This window comes from Piliocolobus tephrosceles, chromosome 6 (assembly GCF_002776525.5).
Source record: "Piliocolobus tephrosceles isolate RC106 chromosome 6, ASM277652v3, whole genome shotgun sequence".
Lineage (NCBI taxonomy): Eukaryota > Metazoa > Chordata > Mammalia > Primates > Cercopithecidae > Piliocolobus > Piliocolobus tephrosceles.
The window spans coordinates 69,480,167-69,493,058 of record NC_045439.1 but is presented as its reverse complement, the minus strand read 5'-3'; the positions used below and the strand labels follow the sequence as shown (position 1 = coordinate 69,493,058).

The window sequence follows — 12,892 nt, the reverse complement described above, 5'->3', positions numbered from 1 at the left end:
ATAGGACTGCTTAAGCGTTGTTATCCCATGGCAGATGGCTTCCCCTAGAACGAGTCATCTAGAGAGGGCAATGTGGAAGTTGCCATATATATTTTTTTGAAATAGCCACACACTGTAATTTCTGCTATATTTTATTGATTACACAGGTCTGTCCTATTCATTGAGGAGGTGACCATTCAGGAGGTGGGAATCATTGGGGATCATCTTGGACAATGGTTACTACAGCCTTTTTGAAATAAGATCTGCAAGTGGTACTACAAATGTTTTTGTTGAACGTCAGGATAGGTGAACACATATTAATTTGTTGAATCTTATATTAGTTAGTATTAGTTAACATTTTTGAATGGTTTTACAGTAGGAAACATTTAAGAAAATTAATAGAATTTATTATTTGATTCAGGAACAGCAAAAACAGTGTTTTTGAGATGTAACGTCATTTGAGAAGACATAACAAATATGTTTTCATCCTTCCTCAGTGATATGATTTGGCTCTGTATCTCCACTCAAATCTCATCTTCAATTGTAATCTCACATGTCTAGGGAGTGTCCAGTAATCCCTATGTGTTGAGGAAGCGAAGTGATTGGATTTTGGGGGCGGTTCCCTCATTCTGTTCGTGATAGTGAGTGAATTCTTATGAGATCTGATGGTTTTATCAATGTATTGTTTTCCTGTGTGCTCACACTGTCCCGCTGCCTTGTGAAGAAGGTGCCTGCTTCACCTTCCACCATGATTGTAAGTTTCCTGAGGGCTCCCCAGCCATGCAGAACTGTGAGTCAATTAAATCTGTTTACAAATTACCCAGTCTCGGGCAGTTCTTTATAGGAGTGTGAAAACAGACTAATACACTCAGTTTGTGTCTTGGGAATTTTAGTTTTATGGAATACTGTTGACTAAATAAACAAAAGAGGCATATGAACTTTCAAAAATCATTGATATAGATGCATAATTATTTTCATGTGGTCTTATATTAAAATACGAGATAAGAACTGCATTTCCCCTCCATCCCTTGACCCGGAACCCAGCTCTTCTTCACATTTATTTTTCACTAGCATGACTAAAACTGGTGCATTCTCTGATATTTATACTCTTATCCTCATCTCTCTAAATAAATTAGATTCCTATTGAACTTGGAGCTTGTGCATAATAATTACGCTTGATTAAATTTAGTGCTTTGCATTTTGAAAAACATTATTCCTAGTCTGTTGTTTTCATCTCTCTAACTAACTGAAACTTCTTGAGGGAAATAATCTTGACTTATATTTCTCTTGGATTCCTAGCCCTGGAGTGCTGTGGCACAGTGCTGCTTACATAGCTCGTCATAACTCACTCAACAGTTGGTATGTAATTCAAAGGGATGTTGTACCTGAAATATCAGAGGCTATAACCTAGAATGAGGCATATTAACTTAGATTTCTCCACAGCCTTCTGAAACAAAAAGTCTGGACTTTTTTGTTGTCTTTTCTAGTATGAATGTCAAGGAGTAAAGAATGGTGCATTGCTCAACCATAGGCTTTATCATATTCTGGAAATATTTTTTCTGATTGCATTGCATCTGTTTTGGATGACCTGATTTAAACAAGCTTTTCATGAATGCCTCATTTTTTTTTTTTTCTAAAAGCACTGTGGTTTTCTTTCATAGGGTAGCTATCAGAGAAGTGATATTATAAAAAGTAGAAATTTTACTTGAAACCCAATAATGTTATGTTTCTGGAACTACTGTAGTTTTTGAACAGGTTTAAGTAATGGACTATGTTCTGTTAGGACTTTGCGCAAAAGATTCTGTACACATTTAGTTATAGATAGTGCCTGTAGCAATTTTGATGTTTAAATTTATATGGCAGCTGTTCAAATTCCATTTTTTTTTTCTTTTTCAAATCACATTTTTAGAGCCAACAGGTCTATGGAATACAGGGTCCAGTCACCCAGAACAGTCATATAAATGCTTAATTTAAAGAGTCACAAGGGGTAAGAACGGATGTCAAGCAGCCCTGATACATTCTTGTGCCTGTAAGGAGGATTCCACAGGCCAGTGCCATCAAGGTTTTGCCTGCAGGAAGCAAGAGAAAGTTAATGCAGATCAGGATAGTTTCTCAAGAAAGTAACCTGTGTGGACAAATATTGTTTAGGGCCATACAATGCCTTTTCTTTCCTTCTTTCTAAACCTTGAGCTTTACAGTAAGTTATCTAAAGGCAGTGCAGCTTAACTAAGTGCTGATGAAATCATAAAAGGGTATATTTTATTTTATTTTATTTTTTCTCTTTTTAATCTTTTATTATTATTATTATTATTATTATTATTATTATTATTATTATTATTATTATTTTATTATACTTTAAGTTCTAGGGTACATGTGCATAACGTGCAGGTTTGTTCCAAATAGCATGGGCCAAAAGAGTGTTTCTAAAATATACCATCACTCGCCAAAAGGGTATATTTTAGAAACACTCTTTTGGCCCATGCTATTTGGGCCAGTGTCATTTGGGGAGAACCTGGATTGCATGATGAAGAGTAGAGGGCAGCTGCTGTCTCTACTCATTCTTTTAATGATGATTGAGAAAATACTGGGTCTGCCTAACAGGCCACAGGAACACTGCTGCTTCTGTTGCTGTCCATCTGCTTGAAGCAGTTTAGGGGAAAGACCATGTGGTCTGTTTGTTTTGAATACTAAATAGCACCCTTTAAGCCTCAAAGCTTTGGTTTCAGTGTCTGTGAAATTTGGGTGTCCTTCGGATTTTATTGATCCTTCAAGGTCCTTCCAGCTTGGACATTTTGGATTCTGTTACATGCTTTAGGTGGAAACTGCTCTATGAAACACATTAAAAAAATGTATCCAGGATTGTGAAGCTGGACCGCTTAGAGCTTTATAAATTTTCAATTGTTTGTGGAGTTAAAAAAATTTGTTTAACACTTTGGCAGACTTGTGGAGAATGTAGAAATAAACTACTAGTTACAGTTTATAATTCAGGGAGAACGGTAGAATTAATGCACGTTAAACAAAATACTAATTGTATTACTTAAAATTTTTCCTTTTTAAATTTTTTCTTAGTCCAACATCCAAATTTTCTGATTCAAGTCAATTTTTATGTCTCAGTCAATTGTTTTTTGTTTTCCTCACATTTCCTAAGGCACTGTTTTGCTAGTTTATAATTTTTGTTACTTTTAGGATTTTGTTCCTTGTCTCATTTTCTAAATTTCTGAGTTTGGTTTTGATAAATTGATTTTCTGTCTGAATAACTCTACAGATTATTTTGGGAATTTTAGGTATATAGTAGTACCTCTTCAAGTAACAGTTATGTGATTAGCTCATTTCTTATAATTATGCTCTTTTCTGGTTCATGTCTAGAATTTCCAGTATAATGTCAAATTATGATGGTGCCAATAGGGATCCTTATTTTGCTTTTTATTTTAACATGAACAAAAACTATAATTATGTATAAGACACTTTCTGTCTGCATGTATTATATCATTTTATCCTCATAATAAGCATACGAGGTATGTGTTAATATTATTCCCATTTTACAAAATTGAGAGGTTGAGTAATTTGCTTGAGAATGTCCTAAAGTGACCGAGTCAAGATTTGAAACCAAAGCCTGAGCATGTGTGCTCAACCACGTTATCATTCCACCTTCCATGTGATTTTCACTTGAGAGTACCATGAAGATCATTGTATGTTTGTACATTTGACTTATAAATTAATGGATTTCCTAATGTTGAATAAATCGCACTATTTTTACTCTTACCTGTTACCTCTACATCCATTTGTGTTTCTTTGCTATTAAACTTTAGATCCAACATTAACAAAATTATTGTTGTCAATAAAACATTTTTTTACATTACATGTCTTTTTTTTTTTTTTTTTTGAGACGGAGTCTCGCTCTGCTACCAAGCTGGAGTGCAATGGCGAGAGATCTTGGCTCAGTGCAACCTCCGCCTCCCTACGTGTCTTTTTTAAATGTCAAGTGTGAAGTTTATTTCTCTGGCTTTACTAGACTATAGACAAACAAAAATAAATCCTTATGTCATTGGGCAATGTAGTAACTATCACGTATAAATTTTACTGCTATATTAGTTAAAAATGTCTAAGGAGCAGGGAAATGACATTTGTTGTGTACCTACTATTTTCAAGTGCTCATCCTATCCAATTACTTTTTTTTTTACACTGAGGTAAATTCACATAATGTAAAACTAACCATCTTACAGTACACAATTCGGTGGCATCAACATTTCCAATATTGAGCAGCCATCACCTTCATTTAGTTTCAAAACCATTTCATCCTTCCAAAAGGATACACTATACACATTAAACAGTCATTCGCCATTCTCCATACCCCTCAGGCCCTGGCAACAACAATTTGGCTTTGTTCTCTATAGGTGTACGTATTCTGGATGTTTCATATAAATGGAATCATACAATTTATGAGCTGTGGTGTCTGGCTTCTTTCAATTATCATAATGTTTTCAAGATTCATCCAACATCGTGGCATACATCAGTACTTCATTACTTTTGTTGGTTGAATGGTATTCTATTGTATGGGTATACCAAATTTTGTTTATTCATTCATCCGTGAATGGACATTTGGCTTGTTTCCACCTTTTGGCTATTGTGAATAGTGCTGCTATAGCATAGATGTACAAATATCTATTGAAATATCTGCCTTCAGTTTTTTTGGGCATATTCCTAAAAGGGAAATTGCTGGGTCAATTGGTAATAGTATGCAAGTTTTTGAGGAACCTCCAAACCTTTCCACAGTGGCTGCACCATTTTACATTCCCGGTAGCAGCATACAAGGATTCTAGTTTCTCTGCATCCTGGTCAAGTCTTGTTATTTTCTTTTTCTTTCTTTTTTTTATTGTAGCCATCCTAGTGAGTATAAAGTGGTATCTCATTGTGATTTTGATTTGCGTTTCCCTGATTATTTGTGTTGGTCATCTTTTCATGTGCTTGTTGGCTTTTGTATATCTTCTTTGGAGAAATGTCAAAAATACTTTGCCCATTTTTTGACTATATAGAAATGAAAATTTGTTGTCTATCTCCTGTGATTATATCCTCACTTTCGCCAAATAATTCACAGAGTTTTATAACTCACACCAGAGAATTAGTGCTATGACTTCCAGAATATGCTTCTTGTATGTTAGTGTCAAAACTCTTTCAAAGGAAAGAATACTAGACAATTTTCTGTTGCATGGTGATATTAATGACAGTGATTCTGAGACTTAAAAAACTTGCTTTTCTTGTTTGGGAAATGCTTAATTGAGAAATGCCAAAGTTGTTGACACTAAAGAATGATTAGTTAGAGGATCATGGTCAGAGACAGTGGTGGCCAGGACACTTACTACTAGTAGGAAGAGGGAGGGAGTGAAATTCTTAAGCTGAATAATCAGGGTATTTCCTTTGAAACTTCTTTCTATTGTTTTTTTCTGCTTTAAAAACTGCTTGTGTTATTGCCAAAGAGTATTATTAACTTCAAAGCCAGGAGTCCATTGCCCATTTTTAGTTTTTTTGGTCTTTTTGTTGACTTCTAAGACTTCCTTACATATTCCTAATATTAGGCCCTTGTCAGGCAAATGATTTACAAATATTTTCTCCCATTCAATGGGTTGCATTTTTACTTTCTTCATAGTGTCCTCGATGCACAGAAGTTTTAAATTTGGTAAAATCCAATTTGTCTATTTTTTCTTTGGTTGCTTATGTTTTTGTTGTTATATCTAAGAAGCTATTGCCAAATCCAAGGTCATGAAGATTTATTCATATGTTTTCTTCTAAGAATCTTACAGTTTATAGGTCTTACATTCAGGTATTTGACCCATTTTGAGTTAATTTTTATATATCATATGAGATAGGGGGCCAACTTTATTTTTTTTGCATGTTGATATCCAGTTGCCCCAGTACCATTTGAAGAGTATATTTGTTTCCCATTGACTGTTTTTGGCACCTTTGTCAGAAGTTGATTGACCATGGGTTGGATGAGTTTATTTTTGGACTCTCACATTTATTCCATTGATCTAGATGTCTATCCTTATGTTAGTATCACGTGTTTTGATTGTTGTAGTTTGATAGTAAATTTTGAAATAGGTAAGTGTGAGTCCTCCAGTTTTATTTTTCCTTTTCAAGATTGTTTTGCCTATTCAGGGGAACTTTCAATTCCATTGACTTTTAGGATCAGTTTTTCTAGTTTTGAAAAAAAGGCCCTTGGGTTTTTGATAGGGATTGCAAAGAATCTGTAGATAGCTTTGGGGAGTCTTCCCCTCTTAACAATATTAAGTCTTTCAATCCATGGGCATGGGATGCCTTTCCTTTCATTTAGGACTTCTTTAGTTTCTTTCAGGAATATTTTATACAAGTCTTGTGCTTTTTTGGTTGAATTTATTTCTTAGTATTTTATTCTCATTTATGGCATTTTAAATGGAATTGTTTTCTTAATTTTGTTTGTAGATTGTTCATTGTTTGGAAATAAAACTTATTTTTATATAATTTCCCTGTACCTTACAACTTTAGTGAATTAGTTTATTAGCTCTAGTAGGTTTTTTTGTATTCTTTATGATTTTCTGTATAATGTGTAATCATATTCATTTACAAATAAAGATATTTTTTAGAATTACTTGTTTTTATTATTCTGATGACAGTGAACTTTGGGCAGTGTTCTTTGTGTGTTTCTGCTCAGAGGTCATTGAACTTTGGGAGTTTGTAGTTGTCATGATATTTGGAAAATTTTTGGCCATTTGTGTGTGAATGTTTTCGGTCACTCTCCATATCCCTTTCTGGAGCTCCAATTAAATATATGTTCGACTGAGTATTTGTTCATTTTATTTTAGTTTTCTTTCTCTCTGTGGTTCGTTTGGCATGGTTACTGTTGATAAGCCTTCAGGTTAACTGACATTTTCTTCTGCAATGTCCTTCTCTTCTGTTAATGCCACTCAGTGAGAATTTTATTTTAGATGATGTATGTTCTATCTATAGATGTCACATTTAATTCTGCTTCTTAAGTTTGCTCTTCTTTATGCTTACATTTTTATTTAATGTTGAACACTTATAATATTTATATTAGAAGTTTAAGATCCTTATTTACTAATTCCAAAATGTATGTCATTGTGGGTCTTTTTGTATGATTTTCTTCCTGGTTATGTATCACATATTTGTGCTTCTTCATGTGACCAGCAACTTCTGATTGGATGTTGGACACTATGAATTTTACATTGGGTTTTATTGACTTCCTTTAAAGAGTGTTAGAGTTTGTTATGATAGGCAGTTAAGTTACTTGAAGAGCAGCTTGATTTTTTTCAAGAATTATTTTAAAGCATTGTTAACGTCCACAGAAGTCTTTACTCAAGGGTTAATTTAGCATTACTACTAATGGATGATCCTTTTGGCCTTTATAATGAATGTACCACGTATCTTGCATGTCTGGTGGGAGACCTAATGAAACCCAACCTTGTGTGAGCTCTGAGAATTGTGGCTTACAGCTCCTTCGTAATTGTTTTCTTCCTTGGCAGGGTTTCTTTGTCTAGCCTCATGGGTTTCCCCATTGCACGGGCAGACTTTCAGCCAAAGACTCAAGGACCCTATGCCGGTTTCTGGAGCTCTTTGTCTGTGCAGTGCCCTCATCTCCACACTGTTCTACAAATTCTAGCCCCTTTGTCCTCCTCTCATCTGATTTCTGTCTCTTCAATTTAGTAAGATACTTGGGCTCTGTTTGGTTTCTGCCTTTTTGTGCCATGTTCTGGAAATTGTGTCAGGCAGAAATCAGGTAATTGTAACTCTTACTTTGTTTCCATTCTCTGTCATCACAGTTCTGCACTGCCTGTTGTCAAATCCTAAAATAGTTGCTGTAATATTTTGTCCAGTTTTATAGTTATTTATAACAAGAGGACAGAAGTAGAAGCCAATGGCCTGAATTAGATCCTTTTAATAAAGCAAATAAAAAGTAGAAAAATAAAAGTTTTAAGGTACAATGGGAGTTTGAATCTTGCTGTTGACATTACTAAAAGGCTAGAAGAAAAGGGGACCTTAAAAATTCATGTAGGCCAGGCACAGTGTCTCATGCCTGTGTAATCCCAGCACTTTGGGAGACCAAGGAGGAAGGATTCCTTAAGACCATGAGGTCAAGATCAGCCTGGGCAATGTAGAGATACCCCATCTCTACAATAAAACAAAAACATTAGTTGAGTGTTGTGGCATGCACTTGTAGTCCATGCCACTGAGGAGGCTGAGGTGAGAGGAACGCTTGAACCCAGGAGTTTGAGGTTACAGGGAGCTATGATTGCACCACTGCATTCCAGCATGGGTGACAGAGCGAGTCTCTGTTTCAAAAAAAAAGTCATGTTATTGAATGCCTATTTAAAAATTATTAAGACTGAGGGGAAGGAAAGCAAAATAATGTACCTGTTGATACCTGATTTTTGGCTTTACAGTTTGGATGGACAGAACCTGGGTCTCTTTATACCTAGATCATTGTTAGTAATTGGAGTGTACTATCTTCTTGCCATTTCAACTGAGTAGAGAGTATATCATTGCAATTGTCACTAGCTATGGTAAAAATGATATTAACAGTCCATCTGGTGAGGTTTTAAGCATATTCCTTCTTGCCCTTGGTTGTATTAAATTTTAGTTTTGATTTTATCTTTCTTGTGCAGTGTTTTATAGAATCTGACTTAATAGCATTATTTTATAGCGTCTGACTTAATATTACCTATCTTGTTAAATCTAAAAATATATTTGTAGAGATCAGCAAAAAGCCATGAAATTGAAAACATAGATAAAAATATTTTTATATTTATTTATTTATTTATTTTTTAAGCAGAGTTTCCCTCTTGTTGTCTAGGCTGTAGTGCAATGGCATGATCTCAGCTCACTGCAACCTCTTCCTGCTGGGTTCAAGTGATTCTTCTGCCTCAGCCTCCCAAGTAGCTGGGATTACAGACATGTGCCACCATGCCTGGCTAATTTTGTATTTTTAGTAGAGATAGGGGTTTTACTATGTTGGTCAGACTTGTCTCCAATTCCTGACCTCAGGTGATCCACCCACCTCGGCCTCCCAAAGTGCTGGGATTACAGGCATGAGTCACCACACCCTGCCTTGATTGTTTTTCTTTATTTATTTACCATGTGTTATTGACTACTTTATATGTCTCTATTTCTCATTTACTACCTGAATTGACTAGCATTTTAGTATAATGAATAATGTGCCTCAATGATTTAAAAAATTTGCATCACTTTGTTTCCTTTTCTTATTCAAGGATATTTCTTTAATGGGAAAAATGTACCTCAAAACATCAAGTATGCAAGCAGAAACACCTGAGATACAAGCAGAGCATAGATTCCAGATGGGTGCTGAGGAATCACAAACGGTAAGGTCTTTAATAAAACTCCTCCTTGCTTCTATTAAAGTAACAGCATGCTTTCTGTTGCTTGAATGTTTATATAGAGAGTTAAAAAACTTTCTCTGATGTATTTTAGAAGTGTGTTTACCTGTGAGAACATCTAACTCGATACCACACTGGGAGTCTTGGCCATTTTGGCTCACTGTTGCTGGCTAACATGGACCTTCTGAGCTAAGGCCCCAAACTCTTTTTAGAAGGGGAAGATTTTAACAATTATGATTTAGAGACATTTAGATCTAGAAGGTAGTTGGATAATTAATTAAAAATTGTTAGCTTTTAAGAAAGCATTACTTTTGTCTGTATTCAGCTAGAAGAATTATTAAAAGCATTGCAAGGGGAGAATTTGGTTGAGAAATGTGGACAGTTGGTGACAGAAATTTGTTGTGGAAATAAATCTTTCTTTTCATCCATCATTGGTAAAATAACCATTGGATTCAAAGCAATCTGGAACATATTCCTTGTGAATGGAAAATATCTCCCGGTGTATAGAAACTCACATTTACATAGAAAAGTGATAACCTCCTGGTCAGTTCCTCTACAAAGAATTCATAAAATGTTACCATTAAATTACAAGCTCCTTTGGTTCCTGAAAATATGACCCCTGCATACATAAAATTGTGATTATATTTCATTTTTAGGTTAGCATATCATGTTCAGAAAGTGCATGGAATTTTTTCTTTTGACAAAAGCTATGAATCCTGTAATGTTAGAGTTACCCCAAATGGTCGAACTCCTAGAGTTTGAGATGCTTTCAGACCATATCTTTTTTTCCTTTGTATTCTTATCACTAGCCTCATGACCCAGCATGAGATGGTACTAGTAGCCCTTTGTAATAGTATGTGAATATATCAATTAGGAAGCTATCCCATATATGCTGTGGACTTAAGACTGACATCTAGGGTACTGCCTCTAGTTGACGCTGTTTACAAACAGATATCAAACCTTCTGACCTCGACGCCTCTAACAGGTATAGTAAACTGAAAATACAATACCAGTTAGGTTTAGCAAAATAGAAATCTTCATTAATAGAATAAACTTAATACCATTCACTATATTCATGTAAAGTATAAGGAAAGATACCATTTTGAAGGAAACTGTGAAAAACGCCAACAATCAGATATCTTAGATACCATCTTGATTATTTAAAATAAAGAGTTAAACAAAAATATTAATTTATTTGTAATTCTGCTGGAACCATTCCCTAAGCATTGACATTTACAGGCAATCACTGGACCTCTTCTGGCCTCTGGCTTTTTATAAGGAAGCTGACCCACTTCTCTAGAGGTAAAATACTTTTCGACTTGGTACCTGGTCATGGACGCTTCCATCCATCCCTCCTGCCCTCAGACATCAGACTCCATCTTCTTTGGCCTTTGGACTCTTGGACTTAACTCTAGTGGTTTGCCGGGGGCTTTTGGGCCTTTGGCCATGGACTGAAGTCTGCCTTGTCAGCTTCCCTACCTTTGAAGATTTTGGACTTGGACTGAGTCACTATTGGCTTCATTCTTCCTCAGCTTGCAGAGTACACGCACAAAAACTAAATACAAGAAGATATATCCCTTGTAAAGGTGGGAGTCAAGCCAATGGAGCAGCTGAATGGCTCCCTGCTAAATACTCAAATGTCCCCTACCCTCTTGCAGTTAGATGGGGTCATGTAGCTGTTTGTGGCCAATGGGGTGTGAAGGAAAGTGATATGGTCACTGTTCTGTGGTGACCATAAAAGCTGTGTTTTGGTGTGAAGGAACTACAACCTGGAAGCGGCCTAGATGGCTGAGCTACCATAAGAAGTATGCCTGCCCTAAAGAGCCACTTTGATTTGTAGTGAACACACTGCCCCAGTGTGTCGAACCACTATTTTTTTTGGGGGGGGTGGTGGTTGGGCATAGTCTATCCTGATGACCAGTGACAAAAATGAAGCTAAAAAAGTTTAAGTACCTTGGCTAAGGTCAAACATCTATTAATTAACAGATCCCGGATTTGAATTCAGTCCCATTTGGTTAAAAACATGTTCTTAATCTTTCCATAACACCATCCACTAGCTTTATAAAAACATGAGCTCCTGCTTGATGACGTGTGATATGGAAAAAAAAAGAACCCACCTGAGCTCAAGATTAAAGTTCTATTTTACAAAATTAAATTTCTTGGTCTAGCTGTACCTTCTTGCATAATAAAGAAAATTTCATAGTATTTGGTATTGTATGCCATCTTTTACCCATAACAACTGTGGGGTAGCTGTAGTTTTGAGACAAAGGCTGAGGAAAATAATTTGCCAGCATTCACATTTTTCTTAAGTCAATTTGAGCTTCTCTTTCTAAAGCTTCAGAGGAAACTTATCACCTGTGCTTAGTTTCAAGCATGCATTTTCATATTCATCTTGTTGTCAGATAGAAACTGTTGCATCACTGAAAAGCCTAGAAGGACCAATTAAAAAAAAAAAGCATTCTCGCACATTTACTTTTTCCAACAGAGTATGCATAAGGAACTTCCTGAAGCCATGTCAAGTATTCTCCAGGTTGAACAAGAGGATATAGAATGGGGAACCTCAGAAGTAGAAAGCACAGTATTTAAACCTCAGGAAATTTCGCAAGTTCAGCCAGCAGAGGAATTAAGTAAACCTTTGGAAGATGGACAGCCCACAAGTGATTCAAAAGAAGCCAAGCGGGTGTCTTTAACGGTAAGAAACTATTTATGTTGGAAACACCTAAGAGTTATGAGAATTGAGGATGTGCAGGTGTGAAGAATTGGCCCAGGCAAGGACCAAGGTATGGGGCTGGGAGCTGGGGGTGGGGGTGATGGTGTGTTCACTCTGAAAAGGGCCTCAGAAGTGCAAGTTGCCCACTTAGGAAAAGAGAACATGTTTTTTGAGGGGTTTCTAGTGTCAACCCTAATTGCAACTCTGGGGAAAGAAAACAGATTTTCAAGGAGGAAAGGAATTTTTTGGTCTTTTAGAAATTGGCCAAGAATCTTCTAGTTACCATCTCGAGGAAGTCAGGAATTGTAGTCCAGGAAATAGAACTTGGTGAACTTTATAGCTTTTATAACTTTACCTCATTTAGGTTCATACTAACCCCTGGGTCTTTTTCTACTGTGAGAATGTTTACAAGATTCATTTTATCTATTGTTTACATAATTTTTTGTCATATTTGCGTATCACCCTGCCTTTACAGTAGGGTTTAAGTTTCCTCTTATCCATGGCTTTACTTTCTGAGGTTTTAGTTAGCTGTGGTCAACTGCAGTGTGGAAATAGGTGAATATACATAGGACAGTAAGATATTTAGAGAGAGAGAGAGACCATATTCACATAACTTTTATTACAGTATGTTATAATTGTTCTATTGTATTTTTAGTTATTGTTGTTAATCTTATACTGTGCTTAATTTATAAATTAAACTTTATCTTCAATACGTATGTATGGGAAAGAGCATAGTATATATAGGGTTCAGTACTATCCAAGGTTTGAAGCGTCCACTGGGGTTTGGAACATATGCCTCACAGATAAGGGAAGATTGTTG

At 35.8% G+C, this 12,892-nt stretch overlaps 1 protein-coding gene across 1 annotated transcript in view; it reads left to right on the top strand.

The window, feature by feature from the left end:
* The window catches only part of TTC6 (tetratricopeptide repeat domain 6), a 217,135-nt gene that overhangs the window by 67,516 nt on the left and 136,727 nt on the right, over window positions 1-12,892 (top strand). Inside the window, exons 4-5 of the mRNA XM_023189672.2 lie at window positions 9,237-9,347; window positions 11,848-12,054. Coding sequence (XP_023045440.1) covers window positions 9,237-9,347; window positions 11,848-12,054 — 318 coding nt within the window. The remainder of the gene's footprint in view (window positions 1-9,236; window positions 9,348-11,847; window positions 12,055-12,892) is intronic.